This window comes from Amborella trichopoda, chromosome 5 (genome assembly GCF_054954075.1).
Source record: "Amborella trichopoda isolate Santa Cruz 75 chromosome 5, AtrichopodaSantaCruz75HAP2 v2.0, whole genome shotgun sequence".
Taxonomy (NCBI): domain Eukaryota; kingdom Viridiplantae; phylum Streptophyta; class Magnoliopsida; order Amborellales; family Amborellaceae; genus Amborella; species Amborella trichopoda.
Window position 1 is genome coordinate 16,445,016 of NC_142340.1, and position 26,444 is coordinate 16,471,459.

Below are 26,444 nucleotides of genomic sequence, written 5' to 3' on the forward strand. Positions count from 1 at the left end.
CCAGACCGCTTTGGCTTGTTCTCAATCCTCACACCCAATTCCCATTCGACAATCAGGAATCGTCCAGACTGCCAGGGGTACCTAAATATTTCCTCAAAAACCTCTACCCCCCTCTATGTGCCCTCTCAACTACACTAATCCCGTCCTCCTCCAATAAATCAAAAACCATACCACAAACATCACATTCACCGCAAAGTCCATCTATTCTCCTCTCATCCTCCTCAACCCATCCTAAATCGCAATCAAATGAAATTATCCCATTTACCCCTGTACTCTTGACCCTGGAACCATAGCAACATGAAAAACGTTCCAAGAGAACTAATATCTTTGGATTCAGAGTCTTTCTTCTTCTCTATGGATTCAGAGGAAATTGAAAGGGTCGCTGGAGCAGAGGGAATCACTGACCATATGCTCCAAGTCATGTGCTTTATTTATGAAGGGCTTGTTGAAGAAATTCGTCAGGCTCTTAGTATCTTCTAAGATTCTGAATACAGAGGGAGAGGTGTTAGAGCGCTCAAAAATTTAATCTGGCTGTTGATCCAGTGGTGGTCATGTTTTTAGGTCCAGAGATGAGCTGAATTGGGGCTCTCCAAAAAACGTACAATTCCTGAAGAAATAAAGCTGAAACAAGGAAAACGTGAGCAGTTTGATTAACCACTTTGAGAAGAGAGCCTTGCATAATGAAATCGACAATCTTGATCCAATTAAACAGACTAAAGATTTATAATTAGTGAAAAAACACGAAGAATAAAGGTCAAAACTGAATTCCTAAACATTATCAAGCAATAGAAGATCTTATGATACCAACACTCTAGAATCAAGTGGCTCAAAGAGGGTGAATGTAATGTTGCTTTCCTCTACAAGACAACAAACTACCAAAGGAGGAGTAAAGTCTTGAGCATGACCATTGGTTAAGGGCCCACACCAAGGAGACCCCTTGTCCTCCTTCCTCGTTATTATTATACCCAAGATATTTGTTTAGAAAGTCAGCTCGGCCAAGGTACTTGGACCCTGGTGGATGCGAGTTATTCGGCCGAGTTCATGTCATGTTAAAAAAAGGAATAACAAAATAAATTAAGGTATATATAATAAGATACTTATTTTTATGACTGGCACTCATGTAGCGTACTGGTAAGTGCTTATGGCCCCTCGCCAATCGGTCTAGGTATCAAATCCTGCTGCTGACCCATTGTACATTATTTTGTGAACCCCAAGGCTTCTTTTTTTATTTTTAAGATAAAATAAGGAACATGTATTTTTTAGTAAAAAAATAGGAATCATTGCTGGTGGGATTTGAATCATGGATGGGAGACTGCTGAGGCATGTGTGATAGCCAAAAAGCAAGTTATACACCATGTGGTAGTTATTGTGGATATGTAATATATATAATAATCGGTACATAGTACTCGGCTTCGCCAATCGGCCGAGGCCGAGTGACTCGTCCGAGTTCAAGTCTCCATGTTCGAGTCTAAAAACAGTGCCCAAGATTCTCAGTAGATCTATTAGCAAAATGTACACCCCAAACTGGTTCAAGACTTCATATCTTTGAGTGAGGCAAACTTTAATACGCAGATGACATCCCCATCTTATGTGATGCAAATTCTCAGCAAGTGGAAAACCTTTTGCCTTTCATTACGTGCTTCAAGCTTGCAGTGGCCTAAAAGTTTAACCTGGCCAAAACCAAACTCATTAGGGTTGGTTTGCCCCTAATCAAAGTTCAAGAACTAGGCAAAAGGATAGGTTGTAACATGGGTATACATTCAAAGAAATATCTGGGCCTCCCTTTGTGCCTAGATAAGCCTCGGAAACCTCAACGGAGAGGTTTGAATGCATGCTGGTTGCATGGAATGTACCACCCTATTAAATGTACCTTATCCAAATATTCTGGTATTCCAAATGTCAATCTTTAGGATGTCAGCTCCCATTATGAACAAGTTGGGTCATGAGGGACTTCCTGTGAAGTGCTGCTAGAGGAGTGCAGAAATTTCATTAGTAAGATTGGAATCCATTTATAATCCCAAAAGGCCAGGGAAAGAAGGGTGGGTGGGTGGGTGGGGGGGGGGCATCAAAATTTTTTTGACCGGGCCTAGGCCAGCCTAACCTTAGAGCCCACAGCCCAAAGAATGCGTGTCTCTATGTACCATTTATAAGACCAAAAGGGCAAGGGAGAGACAGAATCAGGAAACTTTTGGATCAGGGCTAGGCCACCCTGACCTGTCGTAGCCCAACCCAAAAATGTGTGTATGTGTGTGTGTCTATATATATATATATATATATATATGAAAAATGCTGAGATTAGCCCACTAGCTCATATGAGCTCAACGGCTCAGATTGAATCTGGGCCATCTGACGATCACGACCTCTTGGTACTTGAATTTTAATTTTGTTTCTACGAATCCAAATATCTTGAAATTTAAGGCGTCCATTCTTCTCATCAAGGTGCTCCTAATAAAAATATTTCAAAAATAGTTCGCAAACATTAAATTGACCAAAATACCCCTGAAACTTTTTAGGGGTATTTTGGTCAATTTATTTCTTGCAAAATTTTTTTTTTTGATATTTTTATTAGATTCTCCTATTTTTGAAGAATACATGCTTAAAATTTCAAATTATTTGGATTCGTAGAAAAAAAATTAAAATTAAAATTAGAAATGAGGCTGTGACCGTCAGATCAGCCCAGATTCATTCTGGGCCGTTGGGTTCATATGAACACATATGTTCATATGAGCTAGTGGGCTATATATATATATATATGAAAGAGACTACACAGCGCCTATGGACGAAAATAAATAGTATTTTTGGCCATAGGGGCATCGCTGTCCATTTTTTTTGGACGGCGTGGAGTTTTCGACCGCCACATACCTAGCAAGTCCGTGGCGGTCAAAAAAGCACGCGGAACCGCAATAGATGGCGCCCTGTTCGTTGTGGTTCCGTTTGAAATACCGCCACAGACATAGCAAGTCTGTGGTATATAGGGATAATCTAAACTTCACAACCCTTCAAATTACAAAGGTTCAATATAGAGTGAGTTGTGAAAGGCGGATTTATTAATTTTGTAGTCTATTTTTTAAAAAAAGATACTTTTGTGGGGCAATTTTGTAAATATTACTACAAGACAAAAGGCTACTTTTGTCATCTCTGTAAGGGTAAAGTTGAAAGTTTAACTAAAGAACAAGGGCACTATACAAATAAAGTTTCAGGACACTAACTTCTAAAATGCTATTGTACTTTTGTAAAAAATTTCAAATTTACCCTTGCTAGATGGTAAAATTACCTATTTAAATAATTTTTTTAAAGAAAAAGTAATGATTGTTTTGATAAATATGCCAATCACAACCCCTTCTAACGTGAACCATTGTATTTTAAGGGGTTGTTAACCCTAGAAAAATCCATATATATATATATATATATATATATATATGAAGATATTACAAAATGCCTATAGGCGAAAATGAACAGTGATTTCGTCTACCTTCGTCACGATCCAAACTTCATCGCACGGTCACAGTTGTGCGATAGTGTTTCTATTTTCATTTTTTTTCTACTAATCGGAATGATATGAAATTTAGAGTGTGTGTACATCTTAGTGAGGCACACCTAATAAACATTTAAAAAAAAATAATATAAATTGACCAAAATACCCCCGTAAATTTTTGGGGGCATTTTGGTCAATTTATATTTTGCGAATTATTTTTTTCATATTTTTATTAAGTGCGCCTCATTAAGAGGTACGCACACTCCAAATTTCAAGTAATTTGGATTTGTAAAAAAAAAAAGAAAATTGAAACACTACCGGACAATTGTGACTGTGCGATGAAGTTTGGATGGTGATGAGGGTAGGCGAAATCATTGATCATTTTGGCCTATAGGCATTGGGAAGAGTTTTCTATATATATATATATATATATACATATATATATATATATATAGATAAAATATTATGTTAGGGTACATATACATGTGAGTATTTACTAAATGTAGTCAACATTATTGGACACTAATTACCCTTGCTTTGTAATACAAATTGTTTTTGACCAAGGGTATTTTCATCATTAAGAGGGGTATAATAGATATTAAAATATGAATTTAGTGGCATTTAATGCTCCATTTGGGTGATGTCACATCTCATGTGGATGATGTTATTCTCCACTATGGTTAATAAATGCTTTTCTTTCTATCATGAATTCTACTTCGCCCTTGAATAGTTACCTAAGTGTAGCTAGCCCGAGTCTGTCCTATTGGTAGCCCCAGCAGCACTAGAGTATTTGATAAGTGGTGGTGGTGGTGGTGCTATGCCACCTTTGAATGCCAATTTTGGCAGCGGGTGATTAAAAATAAATACAACTTTGGTGCTTCTGACCTTCCAAAGGGGTAGTCATCTGGGTCTTCAAGACCCATTCTTCTCATTACAAAACCTCCTCCCTTAGGAGTTTAATTTTGATTTAAATTTTTTAAACACCATACAAACACAACACAATTTTTTTGTTAACCCAATTATGCATCAGATTATTCTTATTAGTTGAGAGAGTCATTCCATCAAAAAGAAAATTTGTTTATTTAATGTCATTCTTCAGTTAGCTGCATTTCAGTCTGATAATTGAAAAGAACATGGCCTATTACTATTTCTAACATGCAATATTCATGTAGGGACCTCACTACGGCATTCCCGAGTTTCGTCTTCAACTCTGAAGTTGATGACTGAAATGCTGAGTATTTGATATGGACATTGGCAGCTCAAAGTTCATTGACAAGATGCAGCTGGAGTGGCCAATTGTTCCTGCTCATTGCGACAAAAGAATTTCTGCTTGCACAATTCAATTTGTTTATTTGTTCAAATTGGTGGTCATTATTCGGTTCTCTATTGTGTATGTATTCTTATAATTGTTGTGGTTATGCACATTATTGAAATCATTTCTGCAAAGCATTGAAAAGTACATTCCTCAATTCTGTTATTACATGCAACATACTTCCATTGGGATCCGATTATAATTGGTTGTGTAGTTTGTAATGTTTTCCCTGTAAATTTGGACGGTTAAAAGTTGTACCAGATTATAGGCAAGCGAGTTCACCTGCATTTTTCTTATGTATTACTATTGATGAGGCATTTTATGCATTTTTCTTATGGATTACCATTGATGATGCATTTATGGAACCCTTTTGATGATATGGCTTAGTCAAAGGCATTTTCTTTGCGTAATATGATTTACATGGCTCTTGCGCATATTGATATATGGCTTATGGCAATGCTTTTTTCAAGTTACTGTACTTTGGAAATGAGCATGTCCCTATCCATCAGATATTGCTGCTCATAGAGAAAGAAGGGAACATGCATAGGCGCTTTACTGCTTTTTTTTTTTATTTCTTTTTGGAATGTTGTATAAAGCTCTGCTGCTATAAGAAACAAGTCCAGCATGTTAAGACGACTACATTATGGGCAATGCTCCTCATTTTAAGAGAAGGATAAGTCACCAGGAAAGTTTCTAGCTGCAAGCATTGTTTGATCCTTTGCAAATGCTTAAGAGATTTCTTGGAAACCGGTGTGGAAATATTTGTCAAATTGGTTCAAAATTTTCATGCCAAATCTTAAAGGATGAAGATTCTACAAGGCTCTGATAAGAAAAGTAAAGCCTCGCTTTAAAACCTCACCGGAAAATGCATTTTTGACATGCAAACCCCATGATGGCTTGGAAATCTATTTATACTTTTGATTATGAAATTTGAAGCTTTGGTCTAGATTGTGTGGATCTATGATACTAGAAAATAGATGACCTAGATAATTCATTACAAGATAGATTATTTTGGGGGATTAAAATCCTTGTATTTTGGGGGATTGAAATCCTTGCTTCTTTTTTTTTTTTTGCACATCCAAAATAGTCAAAGAGAAGATTAATTTAAGTGCCTGTTTGGGTAAATGGATTTTAAGATATGGATTTCTAATATCTTGGATATTGTCAAAATCCACCGTTTTGATTGTTTAATGATTAGGATACTTAAAATCAGAAAAATCAAAATCATGAAAATAAGACTTACTTTTCCATGATTTTATTTTCACACCAAAACCTGTATTTTTGCATTTCCAATGCCGATGGATTTTACTCATTGGTTCCCTCGACCTAGAACATAGGGAGCATTTGGTAGCGTATGAAAATTTTAGAGATAGAAAGTACTTGAATTTTTTAAAGAGAGAAACTATCTCAAAATTTTTAAAGAGAAAAACTCTCAAATTTTAACTTTTAGAGAGAGAAAGCATGTTAAAATTTTAGAGAGAGAACGTATGTTAAAAGGGTATTTCATGCAACGGTTGTATCGTAGTATAATGCAACAATCTTCAAAAACCATATTAAGGCCATTTGTTTGATCCAAAATTTGAAATACGCACTCTTTTCATTCTAATGAACAATCACAAAAACAGAAAAATTGGAAAATGGAAATTAGAAAGTATTTTTTTAGCCCAATTAACATAGGCCGATCATTTTGATAAGATGCTTAGATCTAGGCCTTAGAAGGATTTTTTTTTTCCATTTTTTTTAGATGCCTTTATTATTATTAGATGAACAATGTTAAAAAAGAAAAAAAATGATTTTGAGTTTGTAACGGCTAAGATCTTGAAATTAACCAAATGAACGGCTTAGATTCGTTGGAGGGGGCCAATTTTGACTATATCAAGGATTCAAATTGAATTTTTTTTTTTTGAGATTAATTATTGAGATGAAGAGAGTGTGTGTGTAAAATTTTGGGTCATACAAATGAGAACGCTTTATATGTTCCCCCTATAACATAGAAATTCTATCCTCCCCCTTATCCAACCGTCCATTTTTTAATGGAGGGTTTAGATTGCCCCAATCACAATGCCATGTCTCTACACTGTTTTATTTTTATTTTATTTTTATAAATTATTTTTTATAAATTATTTTTTATAAATTGTTTTGATGCCAAATTTTGGACGTCCATTCTTATATTAAACTCGCACTAATGAAAAATATAAGAAAAAATATTTTCAATAATATAAAATGACCAAAATACCCCTGAATGCTTAAAGGGGTATGTTGGTCATTATTTTTTATCAAAAAATTATTGTTGATATTTTTTATAGTTGCACCCCAATGAGAAGATGGCACGTACCAAATTTCATATTCAGAAAAAATGCATTAAAAAAACTAGAAATAAAATATTTTGCGACGTCGGATCTAAGATCAAACAGTGAGTGACTCTCTTGATAAAAAATGGACGGCAGGATGGTAGAGGGAGGATAGAACTTCTATGTTGTAGGGGGAATATAGAAAACTTTCAAATAAGAAAACTTTTTATGTTCCCCCTAAACCGTAGAAGTTCTATCCTCCCCTTATCCAACCGTCCATTAAAAAATGGACGGTTGGATAAGGGGGAGGGTAGGACTTCATACAAATACCATAAACATTGTTTTCTACAAGTGTGATTGCATTATAATATGATACAATCATTGTCCATGTTAAAATTTTAGAGAGAGAACGTACCAAATTTTTTTAGAGAGATGAACTATCTCAAAATTTTAGAGAGATAAACTATCTCAAATTTAACTTTTAGAGAGAAAGTATGTTAAAATTTTAGAGAAATAAAGTATGTTAAAATTTTAGAGAGAGAAAGTACCAAAAAAATTTAGAGAGATAAACTATCTCAAAATTTTAAAGAGATAAACTATATCAAATTTTAAGTTTTAGAGAGAAACTATCATATTTTAAAGAGAGAAAGTACATGCAAATTTTTAGAGAGAGAAACTACCTCAATTTTTTAGAGAGGGAAACTATTTCAAAAATTTTAGACAGAGAAACAATCTCATATTTTAATTTTTAGAAAGAAAAACTATATCGAATTTTAGATAGAGTACTTAAAAAGTTTTAGAAATAGAAACTATCTCAACAAATTTTAGCGACAAATAGTATATCAAATCTTAAGTTTTAGAGAGAAAGTATTCTTAAAATTGTAGAGAGAGAAAGTATTCTTAAACTTTTAGAGAGAAACTTACAAATTTTTGAAAGGCGAAAGGCCAAACAAAAATTTAGAGAGATAAATATCTCAATTTTTAGAGGGAGAAACTATCTCGTATTTTGAGTTTTAGAGAGAAACTATCTCGAATTTTGATTTTAGAAAGAGAAAATACATGAAAATTTTAGAATTAGAAATTAAATAAAATTTTAGAGAGACAAACTACCTAAAAAAATTTAGAGAGAAAAACTATCTCAAAATTTTTGGAGAGAGAAACTATCGCAAAATTTATGTTTTAGAGAGAAATAATACATTAAAATTTTCAAGAGATAAACTATATCAAATTTTAAATGGAGAAAGTGCACGAAATTTTTAGAGAGAGAAACTATCCCAAAAAAATTTAGAGAGAGAAACTATCTCAAAATTTAAGTTTTAGAGCGAGAAAGTATCTCAAATTTTAAAATTTAGAGAGAGAAAGTATATCAAAGTTTAGAGAGACACTATATCAAATTTTAAAGAGAGAAACTATTTCAAAATTTTAAAGAGAAAAATAATCTCAAACTTGAAGTTTTAGAGAGATAAAGCATCTTAAAATTTAAGAGAGCAACTATATCAAATTTTATAGAGAGAAAATATATAATTTTTTTTTGAAAAAGAAACTATTACAAAATTTTTAGAGAGAAATTATCTCAAATTTTAGCTTTTAGAAAGAGAAAGTATCTTAAAATTTGAGAAAAAAACTATATCATATTTTAGAGAGAGAAGTTGCTTAAAAATATTTATAGAGAGAAACTATCTCAAAATTATTAAAGAGGGGAACTGTCTCAAGTTTTAAGTTTTAGAGAGAGAGTATCTTAAAATTTTAGAAAGAGAAACTATATTAAATTTTAGCGAGAGTAAAGCAACTAAAAACTTTAGAGAGACAAATTATCTCAGAATTTTTAGATAGACAATTTCAAATTTTAAATTTTGGATAGAAAGTATATTAAATTTCAAAGAGAAAAACCATATCAAATATTAGAGAGAGAAACTTTCTCAAAATTTTTATAGACACTATCCCAAATTTTGAGTTTTAGAGAGAGAAAACATATAAAAATTTTAGGGAGAGAAATTGGATCAAGTTTTGTCACCAAACAATGGACATAAAAGTAATTGTAAGGAATCTATGAATTTTGTATAGTTTATCCAAACAAGAGATTTAAAAAATCTATGACAAAAATCCTTGATATTGAAAATCCATAGATTTCTTTAAATTTCAAATATCGAATATTCCTAATTTCCTCATATCCAAACGAGCCCTAAAAGTTTGCGACCATTGGAGCTACAAATTTTGCTCTACTTACCTTTTTTCATAGCCTAAGCCTTATTTTATCTTTTTCCAGTCTTAAATACTTCTTTAAGTATATGAGTTGGTATCAATCCAACTCTTGTAAATGGGCCATATGTCTCCAATCATATCAAACTTTTTATGTTGCTAGATTTTTAAACAAGTGGCTTCATGAATTCTTCAGAAAATATGTACCTGAGAAGTTTGGATTCCACATCGTGAACTGCAAATAAGAGGCATGGATATCATTATAGACCTTTTCAGCTCCCCATTTCTTTGTTTGTCAGTGTTTCTTAGATGAAATTAGCTTCTTTAGTATTTGAAGTAGAAATTTTTTTAAAAAAGCCTATAGGTGAAATTGAATAGTATTTCGCCCCGCCACATATCTACAGAACCATGGCGATTGCCCGTATTTTATTGAGTGAAAAAAAACCACAACAGACCTACTATGTCCGTTGCGGTGGTCTTTTATATCCATGCCGTTCAAAAAAATTGGACAGCGCTAAGCCTATGGAATAAAACACTGTTCATTTTCGCTTATTGGCATTGTGTAGTGGCTTCCTTTGAAGTATATCATAATTACAAGCGTTGTGTGAATTGATCCACCATAATTAATCATCACTTTCTTTGTTCCCGTTTCTTGTTGCTATGTTATTTTGGCAAATAGGGATAACCTAGATATCTACTTGATGTGGTGAGCTCCCAACAATAACAAATCCAATATCAAAATAGAATCCCTAAAAACCATAATAACTATAATATGTGTAATAAATTTGGGAAATATATAGAAATAACAAAAAGCAAGTAAAATGAGAAATCACCAAACCACAACACAATCAAAACCAAGAGGCGCACACCATTTTACATGGTTCACCAAAATTGCCAACAACTACATGCCTAGGGCATTGGCAACATCTATAGACCATGGGCAATGATGCATTCATTATCAATAGAAGAAATTTACAAGTTTGTGGGTTCTATAAAAATTACATTATAATGGAAAAGAAAACTCAAAATGATTTTTCTTCCACAATACCATAATATCACCGTCAATCAACTCCTTTCTGCATCACCATCAACCAACGCCGTAGTCGTAAAAAAAATGTGAATGCAATCCGGCCCAATACAAAGGCACAACAATGCTAAAGTTTTTGCAAAAGTCCCCAATCTCTGCCTCTATAAACACCTCTACACTTTTTCATATGTTTTCTCTCTCTTCAATACACTTTATGGGGCTTCATAAAACACATTTTGATTAACAAAAAACCCCTAAATAAAAGAGGGAATGCCAAATAGAGGTGATTTGCATCACTGTCTCAATAATCTCCACCATTATGCAAAAGCACACCCTTGATTTGCCAAAACCTGCAATTATTTTCACCTATCTTGCTTGGTACTTTTCAAGTTTGCCATCCGCCCTATTTTTTATCTTAAACAACCATTTTCGACCAACCACCTTTCTATCCCTTGGTAGCTATACCAAATTCCAAGTCTTGTTTATCTGAAGTGTCAATCTCTCTTCTTCTGTAGTTATTTCTCAATGCCTGGATACTACTTGTACACCAAATGACCATGAACTTCAATTTTTCATATTTCAAAATCATTTTTCCATAATGGACGATGAGAACTTCGCCTACTTTCTTGTGGAGTTGGTTTTCAATCACTAAGGAAAGGGGTATCCAAAATTGACGTGGTTTTTAATCTCTCCAAAATTGATTAATCAAAGAGTTGTTAAAGTTAGACTGAAAGAAAGATGGGAACCTCCGTTGGGAGGATGTAACTTTGATGGCAGTTTGCTTGGTACTCCAAGACCAGCAAGTATTGTTGGCATGCTTTGAAACAGTAATGGCGATCTTTTATTCTTCTGTTATGGGCCTTGTGATTGCGTTTCAGCAAACTACCTGCTCTTCTTCATGGATCGCAGATTCTATTGCGTTTTATGTATAGTAGAAGGAGATTCATTGAACATGATTAATTGGTGCAATGAGGAGTCTAGACGACCTTAGAATTTGCGATCTATTTGAATTAAGGTAATGGATTTGTGTAATCAGTTAGAGATTTCTTTCAGGCATAGGCATAGATAGAGAGAGGCAAATGGTGTTACAGATGGCTTGCTGAAGCGAGGAGCTTCTTTGGATAGGCTTTGTATTTCTAGTAGTTTATTGTTTTGGTCCTTTGTGAAATCTTTTCTTTCTAATAAAAATGCAGTAATCCACCAAGTGCTAAAATCATTCATTGTAGTCCATATGGTTAAAGGCTGTTTCGAGGTCAAATTATTGTTCAAAACCAGGTCAAACGGGTAATGTTCAAATAACACAGTAAGGTACACAGTAAGGTACACCATGATCTATATGAGCATAGAAGATTTATAACTATAATTTTCAGTTATCATAAACTTGATGAATGAAAGATGATGGATAGAAAGTGTAACCCACAAGAATAAGAATGGTCCAAGTGGTCCATCCTATGTAGACCTATCATTTTCATCAAATGATAGGACAGTGATGGATATAGATAACCATAAACTTCCCATTGGTACTATGGATCATAGTATGCTTTCCCTCATTTTAAACTAGAAACTATCCTAGCATCACCATTGAAGTACTAGCTCCATGATGCTATCCGCTCTTCATCGTCTTCTCCATTAAGTGGATAGGTTTGTTATAATTAAATAGATGAGCACAAAGACAATAAATAATATAATTTTGAATAAATATATTTGAGAGAACTTGTAGATAGTTGTAATCGACGATATAATGATAGAAGGTAGAGTTAGGTGATTTGGCCATGTGCAACGTCAACTTCAAACAACACTAGTTAGGAGGGGTGATCTGGTTCAAGTAGAAGACTTAAAAAAGACAATAGAAAAGCTTGAAAAGACGTGGATAGAGTATCATGAAATAAATAGAATGATTTATGGTTTGATTGAAGGTATGACACTTATAGAGCGAAATGATGAAACATGATTCATGCAACCAACCTAAATAGTTATGATAAAATCGGGACAATGATACTGACGATTGCTATCATTACATGGATCAAAGTATAACACCTAATTATATTTGATCACCTCTAACTAGACCAATTCGTACACTACACTGTAATATGTATTGCCATAATAATGTATGGATGAAATTTTTGCAGGGCATAGGCTTAATGAAAACAAAATAAAGCCTTGCCTTAAATCTTCATCCAAAAAGCATTTTGGACATCAGAATTCTTTATGATGCTTTAAAATCACTTTCCAACACCAACAATAAATTCGAAACTTAAAGAATAATACAAATTTTGCATATCTATTAACACCCAAGGGGAATAGATGGTCTAGATGATTTTGCAATATACACTATTTTTAGAACTTGAAATCATGTTACAACTATAATGTTTAATCTTAGATGATCGAATTGAAGGTTTTTAGACAATTGCCATTTTTGATGGGTTATAAAGTGAGGATTTACCCTACTTATAGGAAATGTTTCTATACTTCCCCTTCAGCATAGAAGATCTATGCTTCCCCTACCATCCAGCTGTCCAATTTGATCAAGAGAGCCACTCACCGTTTGATCTTAGATCCAACGCCTCATAGTATTTTATTTTTAGTTTTTTTTATACAAATTTTATGAACATGAAATTTGGAACGTGCTATTTTGGTTATTTTATTTTATTGAAAATATTGTTTTTATAATTTTCACTACTACGAGTTTAATAGAGGATTGGACATCCAAAATTTGCTGTCAAAATAATTTATAGACAAAAAATTAACAATAAAATGGTTTAGAGACGTGACATTGTGATTGGGACAATCTTAACCCTCCATTCAATAGGGACGGTTAGATAAGGAAAAGTATATAAGTTTAATGCTGCAGGAGAAGCATAGATCTTATATACTGTAGGTGAAATATATAAACCAGGAAAGGTTTATATGCTTCCCTGTAGCATAGAAGATCTATCCTCCTCTTACCATCCAGCCGTCCAAGTTTGATCAAGAGAGTTATTCATCGTTTGATTTTAGATCTGTCGTCTCAATGTATTTTATTTTTAGTTTTTTTATACAAATTGTGTGAATATGAAATTTGGTACGTGCCATCTTTTCATTGGATGCACCTATAAAAAATATTAAAAATATTTTTTTGATAAAATATAATGACTAAAAATACCTTTTGAAACTTTTCAAGATATTTTATTTCATTTAAAATATTTTTTTTATATTTTTCGCTAGTACAAGTTTAATAGAGGAATGCATGCTTAAAATTTAGTGTCGAAATAATTTATAGAAAGAAAAATAAAAAATAAAATAGCATGGAGATATATTGGGACTCAGAATGGACGGTTGGATGAGGGGGCATAGAAAGGTTTCCCTTTGACCTTTTGTCCTTTTCGTTTTGTTCTTTTCTCGTTTCAAGGCCTCTCTCTCTCTCTCAAACGCTTCAATCTCTCTCTCCCCTCTTTCTCTCTAAAACTCAGTTTTCTGCCTCCTTGAAACCGATCAAACACAGGTATAGAACGCAAGAAAATTTGGCGCTGGTTTTCTCGCACTCGTAGAGAATCACAGTGAGTGCTCTCTCCTCTATTCATCCCGATTCTGCATAGTTTTTCACAATACTCAATGATTTTTCGATTCATATATGGAAAAACCACCAATGGACGTGCCTTTTTTGTTCTTATTTTCCACAATCTACTGAGTTAAGTTTTTTTTGTTTTTCAACGGTATTGTTTAATTTATTCATTGATATCCTTGGTCTTCTTAGATTCTGTTCAGAGAACTTTAGAGGTATATGACCTCGCCTGGCCTTGAGATTCATGTGTTTTGCTTGTGGAAAGTGTGGGCTTCATATTGTCTTCATCTTGGTTGATGTTTTGGTTACTATTGAATATTTTTGCTGGTTATTTTCCTCAATTATTTGAAGTTTTATATAGCGTGTGGTGAATTCTTGTTAACCAAATTTCTATCCCATCATGGTGTTTCATTAATTTTCTTCCATTCAAGTTGTTTAATGCTTTTTTTTTTTTTCTTCTCATTCTTCCTTTTGGGGTGTTTTCTTAATTTGCATCCAACTGTTTTTCTTTTTTTTTTTTTTTTTTTTTTGTTTTTGTTTTTATATGGATATTTTTCTCCCAATTGTATTGGGTTATCCAACTGATATGATCTACTGATTTAGCGATTTTATTTGTTTATTTATTTTTGTTCTTATACATGTGTTTTTCTATGATTTGTTACTGAAATTTGGAGAATTGCCTATGGAAAAACTTTTTGGTGGTTATATTTAGTATTCTTCAAGTGTTTGCGAGTTTTTTGAGAGCTGGGTACTTATGATATGCAAATAATGAATGTGTTGCTTAAGTACTCACTGGTCGCATTTTCTATATTTCGTTATCTAGATTTGTTGATGAGATGAGAGACAATGAATGAGCACCATGTGGGCTTTCTTATCTCCTTGATTTGTACTCTTGTCCACGTTTTTTCTCTCTCATCCTGCAACTCCCTGCCCTCTCTCTACCCCACAGATACCCATCTCTCTCCATTTTGCCGCTCACTATATGCATTTCTCTCTATCTCTGGTGGAATTTTAACTTAATTTGTGGTTGATTTGTTTATCTATTTATCCTTGGCCAATCTCAACATGAAATTCTTCTTATTCTTTGTTTCTCTGCCAAAAAAGTGAGTGATCTTCTATTAAGTTACTTGAACATTTTCTCTCTCAAGAAAAAGTTACTTGAACATTTTATCTCCAATTGTTGTTAGTGTTGTGTTCCATCTTTTGGAGCATTATTTATTCAAGTGCGATAAAATTAGTCCATGTTTTTCTTGAGGAAGTTAACGTTAAAAGTTAGTGCATGTTTGCAGAACATGGAATTCATTTTGACCAATTTCGGGGTGTTTAGTTGGTATTGCGGTCATTAGACTGCTATCAAGTCCATGTGGGGTTAAAAAGGCATATGATGTAGTTTCCTTATATTCTTATCATACGTAGCCCCAGAGGAAGTTTCAGGAAGAAGTCGATGAAGAAGTTCTTTTGGAAAGAGAGCTTAAGGAAGAAGTTTCCATGATCTGGGGGCACTAGACTGCACAAATTTCACTTATTTTATTTGGAGAATGTTTCTGAACCCAAACGAGATGTTGGATTTGGTATCCATTGCCTCAAACACTGTAATATTTCCCTTCTTGGGGTGTGTTTGTGGCAGGTGGAGACGAAATGTCTTTGACTGAGCACTTGGCATATGGATTGCCATTTTTGTTTGACCAGAGCACCTGACTTTACCATATGGAACGTGACCTTCAAGGGACCTCTTAGGGAGTCCAAAATTTAGGAGCTCACAGAGGCCTTTTCGCTTGTACAATCCGTGTCCCTGCTGAGAAATAGCAGTTATAAGCAGTGTATCAAAAAGCACTAGGCGGGTGCCCAGAACCTCGGCGGTTGACCAGTTGAAAAAAATAAAAATCCCAATATACCATATTCCAACAATCCAACTTGAAAAAAAAAAAAAAAAAAAAAAAAAAAAGAAATCGAGAAGAGAATTTTGATAATCCATATTGTTAAAATAGTAAACTGTAAAACCATACAAGTGATATAAAAGTTAACACCCAACACAACAGAAATATACAGAAATCTAGAAAATATACAGTGTAACAAAAATCAACACTCGTGACTCAACACAAGTTACACAACAGTCAACGGACTCAACACAACAGTTAACAAACTCAACACTCAACACTCAGCACCTAGAGGCAAGAGTCTTCAATCATCATCAGAAGGAATATCAATAGCGCAAGCTTCATCATATGCATCAAAGTCGAGGCTATCATCATCAGAGTTATCTCTCTCTTCAATATAACGCTTATCCTCCTCTGTTTCTTCTGAATCTGCCTCTTCCTCCTCCTCTTCTTCTACCTTCCTCTTACTAGTATGTATAGTCTGTACAGATGAGGCCCTAGGAGTCTTGGCTGCTGTACCCTTCTTTTTGTGATTCTTTGAACTCAAATATTGTATAATTTCCTCCTTGGTAGCCTCAGGAACATTTTTACACGGGGCAACATCTCCCGTAATTTCAGCAAAGTGTTTTTTAAACCGGCAAATGCCCCCATTGGTATCCTTTCCATAATAATTATATTTAATACGATTTTTATCACTTGGATTCGGGATGTAACCATACTTCCAACCCGGATCACCACTCTGACGACTAGAAGCTGGAGAAGATACTTCCATAGAACAAGGCTATTTTCATCCTTTTTTGGTTCTTCAAAATTCAAAAGATGTTTAATCTCATCTCAAACTGCTTCAAGAACCTTTGTACAAGAAGCAACATTATCTTTAACACCAGTAAGGTATTTTTTGAATCGGCTAATACCCCCTTTGGTATATTTTTCACAAAAATTACACCTTATACAATTTTTATCATTTGGTTTTGGGTTATATCCATATTTCCAACCCGGATCACTTTTTTTAAGAGTAGCAGAAATAGATCTATGACAAGGATTTTGTTCTTGTTTTTGTTTTACATAACTTAAAAATTGCTTAATCTCCCTCTGACAGCTTCAAGAACATTTTTACATGGGGCAACATCCCCCTTAATACCGGCAAGACGTTTCTTAAACCAGTTTATGCCTCCTTTTGTATCTTTTTCACAAAAATTGCATCTAACGCAATTTTTGTCATTTGGATTCGGGTTGTATCCATATTTCCAACCTGGATCTCTACTCTGACTAACTCCTGAAGAAGACATCTCAAAATAAAGCAAGCAATCTAAAAAATGCACTTACTTTGGTTGCTTGAACTCCAAACTTTGAGAAACACTTCGATGATTCGATGATCGATCCAATGAAATGGAGTTTTTTGGAGGTTTTTTTTAGTCTTAAGGGGCTTCTTGTGGGTTTAGGGTTCAAATGAACCTAAAAGCCATCATTCTTAACCTTTAAATCTTTCAAAATAACAAAACGAAAAAAAAAAAAAATCATTTTTTCTGCCTCTGGGCGAGGCGCAAGCCATGGGCGGCCGCCCAAGGCTGGGCGTTAGGTGGCTGCTCAGGGACGGACCGCCCAGTTTTACCACTTAGGTCTGGGCTATGCGCTCAGGCCTTTTGGACTGCCAAGGCGCTGGGCGGTCCGTTTTTTTTGAACAATAGTTATAAGGTGATTTAATCGGGCTATAAAGTTCTATGTTTCTTCCTTCTACCACTCCACCTCCTTTTCTCCCCAAACTCAAGCATCATTAGCAGAGCCTAACTAACTACCTAAGCTCCTCAAAAATGCAAGCTTTCAACTGGTTAATGCTTTTGAGAGGAACATGTGTAGTTTATTTACTTGCAAGGATATTCCATGTATTGAACAACCACAATGTGCAAGGTTGCAGAAGAGACTAGTGATTATGTATTCCTGCATTGTACGGTGGGAGGCAAAATCTGAGGTAACCTACTTTCAAGCTTTTGACTGATATTGGGTGACGCATAAGTCCATCCAACGAGTATTTTCTGCGTCTATTTCCACCCCAACCATGGTTGCCATCTGGGTTATCTGGCTTGAGTAAAACAGCCGCGTATCTGGTACCAAAGCTTTGACAATTTTGTTAGCCAAGGGATGTGAACACCTCAAGCACTTTTTGATGGCGGATTATGAGTCAATTTGGAAGGCCATCCTTGCCTTCAAAGTTCAAACCGACTAGAATCCCATGTTCTAGTCTAGGGAGGCCACTTGACCATGGGTGAATCAATGGTGGTTCTAATACCACATTTTAGTGCTGATCAATTGAAACCCAACATTCACAAAAACAGCTGATTCCATACTTGATTTTGAAATCCACGATTGAATGTCAATTTCATTTGGATAAGAAACCACACATTTTAAAGCTTTTCCATACTAGAGCTTCAGGGGGTTGGTTCAAAGGTCTTTATGGGCATGTTTGATAACAGGAAGTTGCTTCCTGGAAGTTAGAACTAAGGCATTACTGTTCATCTTCTGTGTTTGATAAAAAACAGTAAGGTAAATAAAGAACTTACCTATCACTGTTCATGTTCCCAGCTTTGTATGTAAAAAGTTCCGACTAAAAGGTCGGAACTTGAAAAGGGAAGTTTATATCAAACCTTGCCCCCGATAAAATTGTGCCCTAGGGTTTACTCAGCCGCTCAGCCACCCCTCTCTTCGCAATTAGCCGCTCAGCAAAACAGCAGCTCCACTGCGAAAGTTTTCTCTCGCTCTCTCTTCCCAGTAAAGGCAGCCTCTCGCCCAGTACTATTCTCGGCCTTGCAACCTCAACAAGTACCTCCAATCAGTGAGTCCTTTGTTGAATTTGCATTTTTTTCTTCTTTTTTCTTGCTAATTTCGGATTTCTCTATTAACAACATTTTTCTCAGGGTTTGTTTTGGAGGAAACCCTATAAAAACATTTCTAGGGTTAAATCTACTTATTTTTGTATAATTTCCTATGTTGAATGTAGTATTAAATTTGTTTAATAGTTTTCTATGTTGTAAATCGAGTTCTAAGGCAATGCAAAAGGTTTATTTCATGATTTTTCTATGTTGTAAATCTAGATTCAGGGTTGAACTGATTGTTTTGATTGCTTGACAATAAGTTCCCTGACAATCTATCTGTATTAAGTGCTTGTTGGTTGTCTGCATGATAAGATATTAGAGAGCTAGTTGGTTGTCTGCATGATTTCTTGTTGGAATCAGTATACTTCATTCCAGACTGCTGTAATTTTGATTAGCTTGATTCACTGTGAGATTGCTACATTAGCATCACCCTAGTTCATGCAAGCCTTAAAATTTGTTATATTGTTTTTATTATGGAAACAATCCCATAAAAAATTGAAAAAATTGAATTAGAGCTCCAAGAATTCTCAACCCTCAAACTCAATTTTGGACAAATGCAAAAGATTTAAATCTTTTGGAGCTGCAAATCGAATATTATTTAGAGGACCCACTCTCAAAAATAGTTTATTTGAAAAAGAGGATTAGAAAAAAAAAAGACTTACTTGGTTCAGATTTTCAGATTAGCTTGGGTAATCCGTCAATTTATATTTTCCTGTATCTCTCTCCTCTGCCTCTTCTCCTACTTGCTTGGTTCAAATCTCCACAAAAAACCATATTCTCTTCTCCTAAACTCGTGCTCCAATTCAACTGCAGATTGTTTTGGTAATGGGGTAAGGCTGGATCTCCTTACTCTTCACCAATCTGGACCCTTTTTGGACTTTGAACATCACCACTCTGATCCTTCACTCCCAAACCTATCAGACAATGAGACCACCATCCCCAACTTCTTCGAGTTCTGTGATACCAAGCATAGGGACTATTGTCCATGCCATGACACCAAAAGAGAGAAGAAAGTTGACACCCATATGCTAATTTTCAGAGACTATTTGCATCAAATGAGTATTATTGGTTTTAGTTTTGTAGGACTTCTGTCAAGAAACTTTAGTTTCTGGGAACGGTCATAGTCAAATTTGGAAATTGGAAGGTGGTTTCGGGTTCGTAATGAATGAGGATTTGGTTTCAGTGCTCTTATCGAACACTGATTTCCAAAGCGAACAACTTTACTTTCATGGCTAATTAAAATGTTGTTTGTCGTTTTTTCTATATTTCTGTTTAACTAATCCATGTCACATCCTTATTTGAGAAATTGCTCGGATGTCGTTTGGATGACAAATCAATTTATCCATTATCCCTTTAGAAAATTATTACAGAGTTATTGAGAAGGTTTTTTTCATTATGCTGCAAATTGTGGCAATACTCTATTATCTGTTATTTACTGTAAGGATCTTCAGCTGTATTTGGTTTGAAAGAAACAATAAGATTGGCTGTAATGATTATGATGGCATCACATAGTTAGTGTGATTTACTCATTAAGGGGAAGGTGAAGTTATCAGGTGAGATGTTTTCATGCAACATGTGGGTGTAGAGAGAGAGAGCATTAGCTGGGGATGGACTTGATGACAATATTCTGAGTATGACATTTCATATGGGATGGCTCATAATGGAAGACATTGCTTTAACCGCAGATGAGACCTTGGGTCTCTTCTTATATGAGATATTTCCTTCTTTTGATACTTATCTATTTCTATCTCTCTAGTTTATTCATTGCCCACTTAGCTCCTTACTGATTGTGTATACCTGCCATATTCTATTTGAATGTGAATTTGAATTATAGACCACTTGAACTTAGTGAAACCTATGCTTGAAGAATAGGCCATTACTAATTATCTTGCTTTCTTTTATAGGATTTGATTAGATTTCTGTTATTATGCTCTCTTTTGTTATGCTTTATTTATGGTTCAATAGTACAGGGTGGTTATGATTCTGGTTGAGCATGTACATTTCCAACATTGTCTTTTTTTGCATCCTTGGGAACCTTTTGTGTGCTAAATGCTAAACAGTTCAGCATGTTGAATTGTGGTCATTGCATTCTTATTCTGATCTTTTATGTTGAATTCTATGATGGTTTTACTTTGTACAGTTTTGGCATTTTCGACGCATTGAGTTTCCTTAAGCTCTATATGACAATTTTTTGTGTTGTTTCTTTTTAAAGTGTCTAGACGATATAGATCTGCATTCTCGTTGTTGTAGAACTTGGTTATTGGATTATACTTTGAGCTTCCAATGATTACTAAAATTCATTGTGGTACTTTGTTCTGGCTTTCTCTGCATTTCTCTATTTATGTTTGAACAATAATGGCTTGTACTTTTTATTATTTATTTATGCTTAATATTTAGTGCCTTCGAGTTTAAAGAAATCAACCTAACGAGGCTTTATTATAACTGCTATAGATTACCATAGCAATATGAGCCAGTGGAACCCTATAGAGGAGGCCCAAGAACTTCTTTAACTTCCTAGGGGATTATCAAACACAGAAACCAAGAACTTCTTTAACTTCCCAGGAGGTTATCAAACACAAAAAGCAGGAACTTCTTACAATAACTTATATCTTCCCAGCAAGGAGGAAATTCCAATTTACAGTTCATAAACTTGCTTCCAGTTATCAAACAGGCCCTATATGCAGTTTTAGATGGACACTGACATGGGTGTTGTATTTGGTAGGTGTTTTGAGTGTCTAGTACGTTGCCTCGAAAATCCAGTATGGACTCGACACATGCGTATAATCATCCATATATAAATTTAGTGTAAAAATAAATAATTAAAGAACATAAAAAGTAAAACTATTTAAAGTAGTAAAATTTAAACCTTAATAATATACATTTATTAATTAACCTTTTTCTAAAAAAAAAAAATCATTTATTTTATGCAAGAAAATAAAAATATATTTGTTTCTGTTATTTTATAACTTAAAGTGTTGGTTTTTATATATTCTTAGTGATAATATTATATATTAATATGTCTAACATCTCTGATAATTATTTTGGACTTTTGGTAGAACCAATGAATTTAATCTAGAAGCTTGGAGACTTGCAAGTTCAAATCCCACAAAGGGCAATTTACATGTTTTATATAAACCGCATGTAAATTTTAGAAATTAAAATAAGTGTATTTTATAACGAATGGTAATTTTTTTGAGTCGTCTCTAAAAAAGTTTTGGATTCTACAGATGATGGTTTCTGTTTGATACTTTACTAAATTTGTATTTTCATGATTTGCAATATTGTTGGTCTCGTAAAGCAGTATCTTTCCTCCTAGTGTAGTGTTTATGCTATTCACTGAGTTTGGTTCCATGTATCATAATTTTTGCAAAGTACTTCTCCAAACATTAAATTTTTATGAGTTTGTCATGATCAATTGTATAAACATCTTCTATTGCTGCAGCAATTGGCATGGGGAGGCTACAAGTGCTGAAGTCCTTGGATGCATTTCCTCGTGCTGAGGAACACTTGTTGCAGAAGACCCAATCCGGAGCTGTTGGTAAGCCTCTTTTCATTGCATTAAGTCATAAGCTTCTTTTCTATTTTACAAAATTTGGTCATTTAAAATGTTTATAATGGGAATTAGTTGACTAAATCCTATTCATAGATGGTTTCTTGCAAAGTCTAGCATCTCAGATCCTAATATGGTTTTTGATAAAATAGTTATTTTCCTTAGATAAATAATTGAAACTAAATCAACCAACTTGTCGAGGTTCATGGTCTAGCTAGAAAAATATCATATTATGTTTCATAATCTTTCCAAAATTAAACCCATACTTGCGAATTTCATGTGGCATATTCTGCCTTTGGATAATTTGGCATTGGTGACCGACAAAGTGATTGCAATATAATGACTTATAGGGAGAAGGGAATAACCTTCAACTTGCTATTGATTTCCACATCTCCCAAACGATATCAAGTGACTTATCTTCTTTCACCATTGGATTGGAGAGATGAATGTCGACTAGTGTTTTAAACGGTTCCATGAGGACTTTAAACGGCTCCATGAGACCTCTACCCCATCAACCTAACCCCTCCCTTGGCTGACCCCAAAGTAGAGTCGTAGAGTCGACCGTGGCACCAAGTTCACCTATCTCTCCCTCTTCGGCCTTCGACAACACCGAGGAGGTCGAGGGGGGTGGAAAAAACAGGGAAGAGGACATAATGAAAGAAATGTACAGGATCATGGGTTTCCAATATGATGACCCTGAAGGACCGGCTCACAAATTTCTACTTGCAGACGTGCAGAGTCGGCTGAAGGTGAGATTTAAAGGACAGAGAGAACTCTTGAACTTGTTTTCATCTATTTCCTACGAGGGACAGCTTGCAGATGACCTCTCGACCTCTATTATCACCACTCTTCCGAGGAGGTCTTCTAGATTGGCCTCCTCCTCCATTCACACGCCCGAACCATGAAGATTTTTACGTGGAATGTAAGAGGTTTGGGACAGTCGTTCAAAAGGGACGCTGTCAAGGACTTTACCTTAAAACTTGCTCTCATTGAAACTAAACTACCAGAGCCCACTCTCCAGCTCATATGTCAGGTGTGGGGCAGAAGACCCTGCCAGTGGGTCTCTCTGATAGCGAATGGGGCATCAGGGGGCATCTAGGTGGTCAGGAACCCTTCAGATCACACCCTCAACTCCTCCCACATTGGGGAGTTCTCTGTCACTGTACTCCTTTCACGTACATCAGACGGCTTCCCTTGGAAATTTACGGCCATCTACGGCCATCTACGACTCGCATTCAGCTCCCCGCGGACAACGACTTTGGGCAGAATTGGACCAAGTAGCATCCCTACCCCACCCAGTTTGGTGTATGGGAGGAGATTTTACCATCACAAGATGGTCTTTTGAGAGGAATTCCTCCACCACTATCTCTCAGGGTATGAGGGTCTTCTCTGACTTCATTAGTCGGAATGAACTCCTTGACATCCCACTTCAAGGAAGTTGCTACACGTGGTCCAATCATGCACCCAAACCATCCATCTCTAAATTAGATAGATTTCTTTTATCCTTGAATTGGGTGGAACATTTTCCCGGATTGCATGCCATGGCACGACCTAAACCCACCTCTGACCACTACCCCATCCTTCTGGATACCTACGCAGTAAGGAGAGGTTCGAAACCTTTCAGATTTGAAATTAGCATCTCTTCAAGAGGAGTCTCTCCTCAGCCTGATCCCAACCTGGTGGAAGTCCTTCTCCTCCCAGGTCTCGGGTAGAGCACGCTATAGGCTCTAGACCAATATCCAACTTCTCAAAGTCTCCCTCAAAACCTAGAGTAGTTCCATCCCCGACAACTACTCTCAAAGCTTCCCTCAAAAACCTTGATTGACATTGTGCTCGATCTTAGAACAAAAACTAAATTGGAATACCTATCAAGTCTCAACCCTCAAAAAAGAACTTTACTGGTTTCAGAGATCAAGAGTTAACTGGATGAAAGTTGAGGACCATAATACAGCCTTCTTCCACCGGATAGCTAATTGTCGCAGAAGAGACAATACTATCTCGATTATCATATCTAATAACTGCTACCTCGTACAACAGAAGAAATCGAGTTGGCAATTCTAGAGTTCTTTCAGACACTCTATGCAGCTCCATCTGACTCAAGACCGAGAATGATGACTCTTGATTTCTGCACCCTCTCGGAAGATCGGGCAATTTGGCTAGAGCAACCTTTCTCTGAAGAAGAAATTTTAAAAGCTATCGATGACTTAGCCAAAGATAAAGCCCCCGAACCAGACAAATTTTCGATAGCACCTTTTAAATTCTTCTAGAATACTTTCCGTTCTGATTTCACTAGGTTTTTTGAGGAATTCTTCCATCAGGGAATTCTTCACAAAGCTATCAATGTCACCTTCATAGCCTTTGTCCCCAAAGTTGAAGGGGCGGAGGATCTCAAGGACTTTCGCCCGATCAGCCTGCTTATCTCTTCTTACAAAATTCTGGACAAAGTCCTGGCTTCAAGGCTACAACAAGTCCTCCCTTTAATCATCTCACCATCTTAGACTGCCTTCATCAAAGATAGGCAGATCTTAGATGGGGCCTTAGTAGCTCACGAGTGCATCCACTCGAGGCACTTTTCCAAAGCTAGGCCTAATCTTCAAAATTGATTGGGAGAAAGCGTATGACCACGTTGGCTAGTCGATTCTGGAGGAGTCAATGGCAAGAATGGGCTTTCTGGACTGTTGGAGGAAGTAGATGAGAGGTTGCTACTCTCATCCTCATTTTGCGATCCTCATCAATGGAACTCCAAAAGGATTTTTCCCATCCTCGAGGGGACTACGTCAAGGGGACCCTCTCTCCCCATTTTTGTTCACCATCACAGAAGAAGTCTTCAGCCGCTCGATCTGCCGCCTTTACTAGGAAGGTCTTCTCTCTGGATTCAAGAGCAGCCCCCATGGCCCAACAGTGTCTCACTTGCAATATGCAGATGACACCTTAGTGTTTCTTGACGCCTCTTCAAGAGAAGTTGATACTTTGAAGCTTTATCTAAATTGCTTCCAAGTAGCTACAGGGTTCAAAGTCAATATGGAAAAATCTAAAATGATGGGAGTTGCACTAATGAATGCAGAAATCAGAGCGTTCATCCCTAATTGGGAATGCAAAGTGGAGGAACTCCTCACAACCTACTTAGGTCTACCGTTGGGATTGGGGAAACCTAAAAAGAGACAATGGTCCCATGTGATAGACAAGGTTGATAGGCGTTTGGCAGGGTGGAAAGGAAGATACCTCTCTATGGAAGGTAGAGTCACTTTGATCAAAGCAATCCTGGCAAATTCTTTGGTATACCTCATGTCCCTCTTCCACATGCCATCTTCGGTGGCCAATCATCTGGATCAGCTTATGAGAAACTTCCTTTGGTCAGGGCAGGCGGAAAGGACCAAATTTCACCTTATATCGTGGGATAAGATATGCTTACCCAAACACCAGAGAGGACTAGGGATTAGGATCCTTAGAAAACACAATTTGGCACTCCTAGGGAAATGGTGATGGCGACTAGCCACTTAGCCAGACTCTCTTTGGGCGCAGGTTTTGCGTAAAAAATACAGGATCCCGGAAGGAGCTTGGGTGCCTGAAAGGAGACAGTTCAATAGAGCCTAAGGAGCGTGGAAATCCTTCTCTTCCCTCTCATAATTCAAAAAGTACCTCAGATTCAATCCAAGAGAAGGTACTAGAGTGTGCTTCTAGTCAAATCTATGGCTAGGACACACCCCCCTTAGCGATCGTTTTCCAGCCTTTTACTTACTTGCCTCAAGACTACCATCGCAGAGGAAATGGTATTGTCAGGAGGCCAAAGAATCTGGAACCCCTCTTTCAAATGAAACCTCTCGGAAGAGAAAACCAATCACTTCCAATTGCTTTCGGCAGTCTTACATTCAATCTTCATTTCAACACAAGGGAAGGACGCTATGGTATGGACTCTAGCCTCTCTAGGTATCTTCACGGTAGCCTCCTTTTATTAAAGGCTATTCCAACCCCCCACCTTTCCTCTTAATCCTACCTCGGTACTATCAAAAGTCTGGTCCACCATCGCCTCACCCAAAGTTCAAACTTTCAATTGAATTGCCTGTTCTCAATGAGCCACTCACAGTGGACCAACTTCAAAAGAGAGGAATTTCAATCCCCAATAGATGTGTCATGTGCTTAAGCGAGGATGAATCCAATCCCCACCTATTTATCCTCTGCAAATTTACTCACAACCTTTGGAGCCAAGTATTGCAACTGTTTTGTATCCAATGGGTCACACCTCCAACGGTAAAGGCCCTGATTTCTTCAGATCATGCGTCACACTGGCGGAAGGTTGGAAGT

At 36.0% G+C, this 26,444-nt stretch overlaps 2 protein-coding genes across 14 annotated transcripts in view; both read left to right on the top strand.

Moving 5' to 3' along the window:
- LOC18448154 (calcineurin B-like protein 1) overlaps positions 1-5,074 on the top strand; it is a 35,491-nt gene extending 30,417 nt beyond the window's left edge. For all 8 annotated transcript variants that reach the window (XM_011630210.3, XM_011630207.3, XM_088867568.1 and 5 more), the window contains one exon: positions 4,648-5,074. Coding sequence is in view for 4 of the 8 variants with exons in the window: in XM_011630207.3 (XP_011628509.1) it covers positions 4,648-4,702 (55 nt within the window). In the remaining 4 variants the exon portion in view is untranslated. The remainder of the gene's footprint in view (positions 1-4,647) is intronic.
- An 8,539-nt stretch (positions 5,075-13,613) lies between these two features.
- Positions 13,614-26,444, top strand: part of LOC18448156 (Endoplasmic reticulum vesicle transporter protein) — a 44,931-nt gene continuing 32,100 nt past the window's right edge. The window contains exons 1-3 of one of the 6 annotated variants that reach the window (XM_088867572.1): positions 13,669-13,840; positions 18,303-18,552; positions 22,035-22,130. In XM_088867572.1, coding sequence (XP_088723698.1) covers positions 22,043-22,130 — 88 coding nt within the window. In that variant the 5' untranslated portion in view covers positions 13,669-13,840; positions 18,303-18,552; positions 22,035-22,042. Of the gene's footprint in view, positions 13,841-18,302; positions 18,553-22,034; positions 22,131-26,444 lie in introns of all 6 variants that reach the window. The other 5 variants (XM_088867574.1, XM_088867576.1, XM_006858234.4 and 2 more) reach the window with 5 other exon arrangements.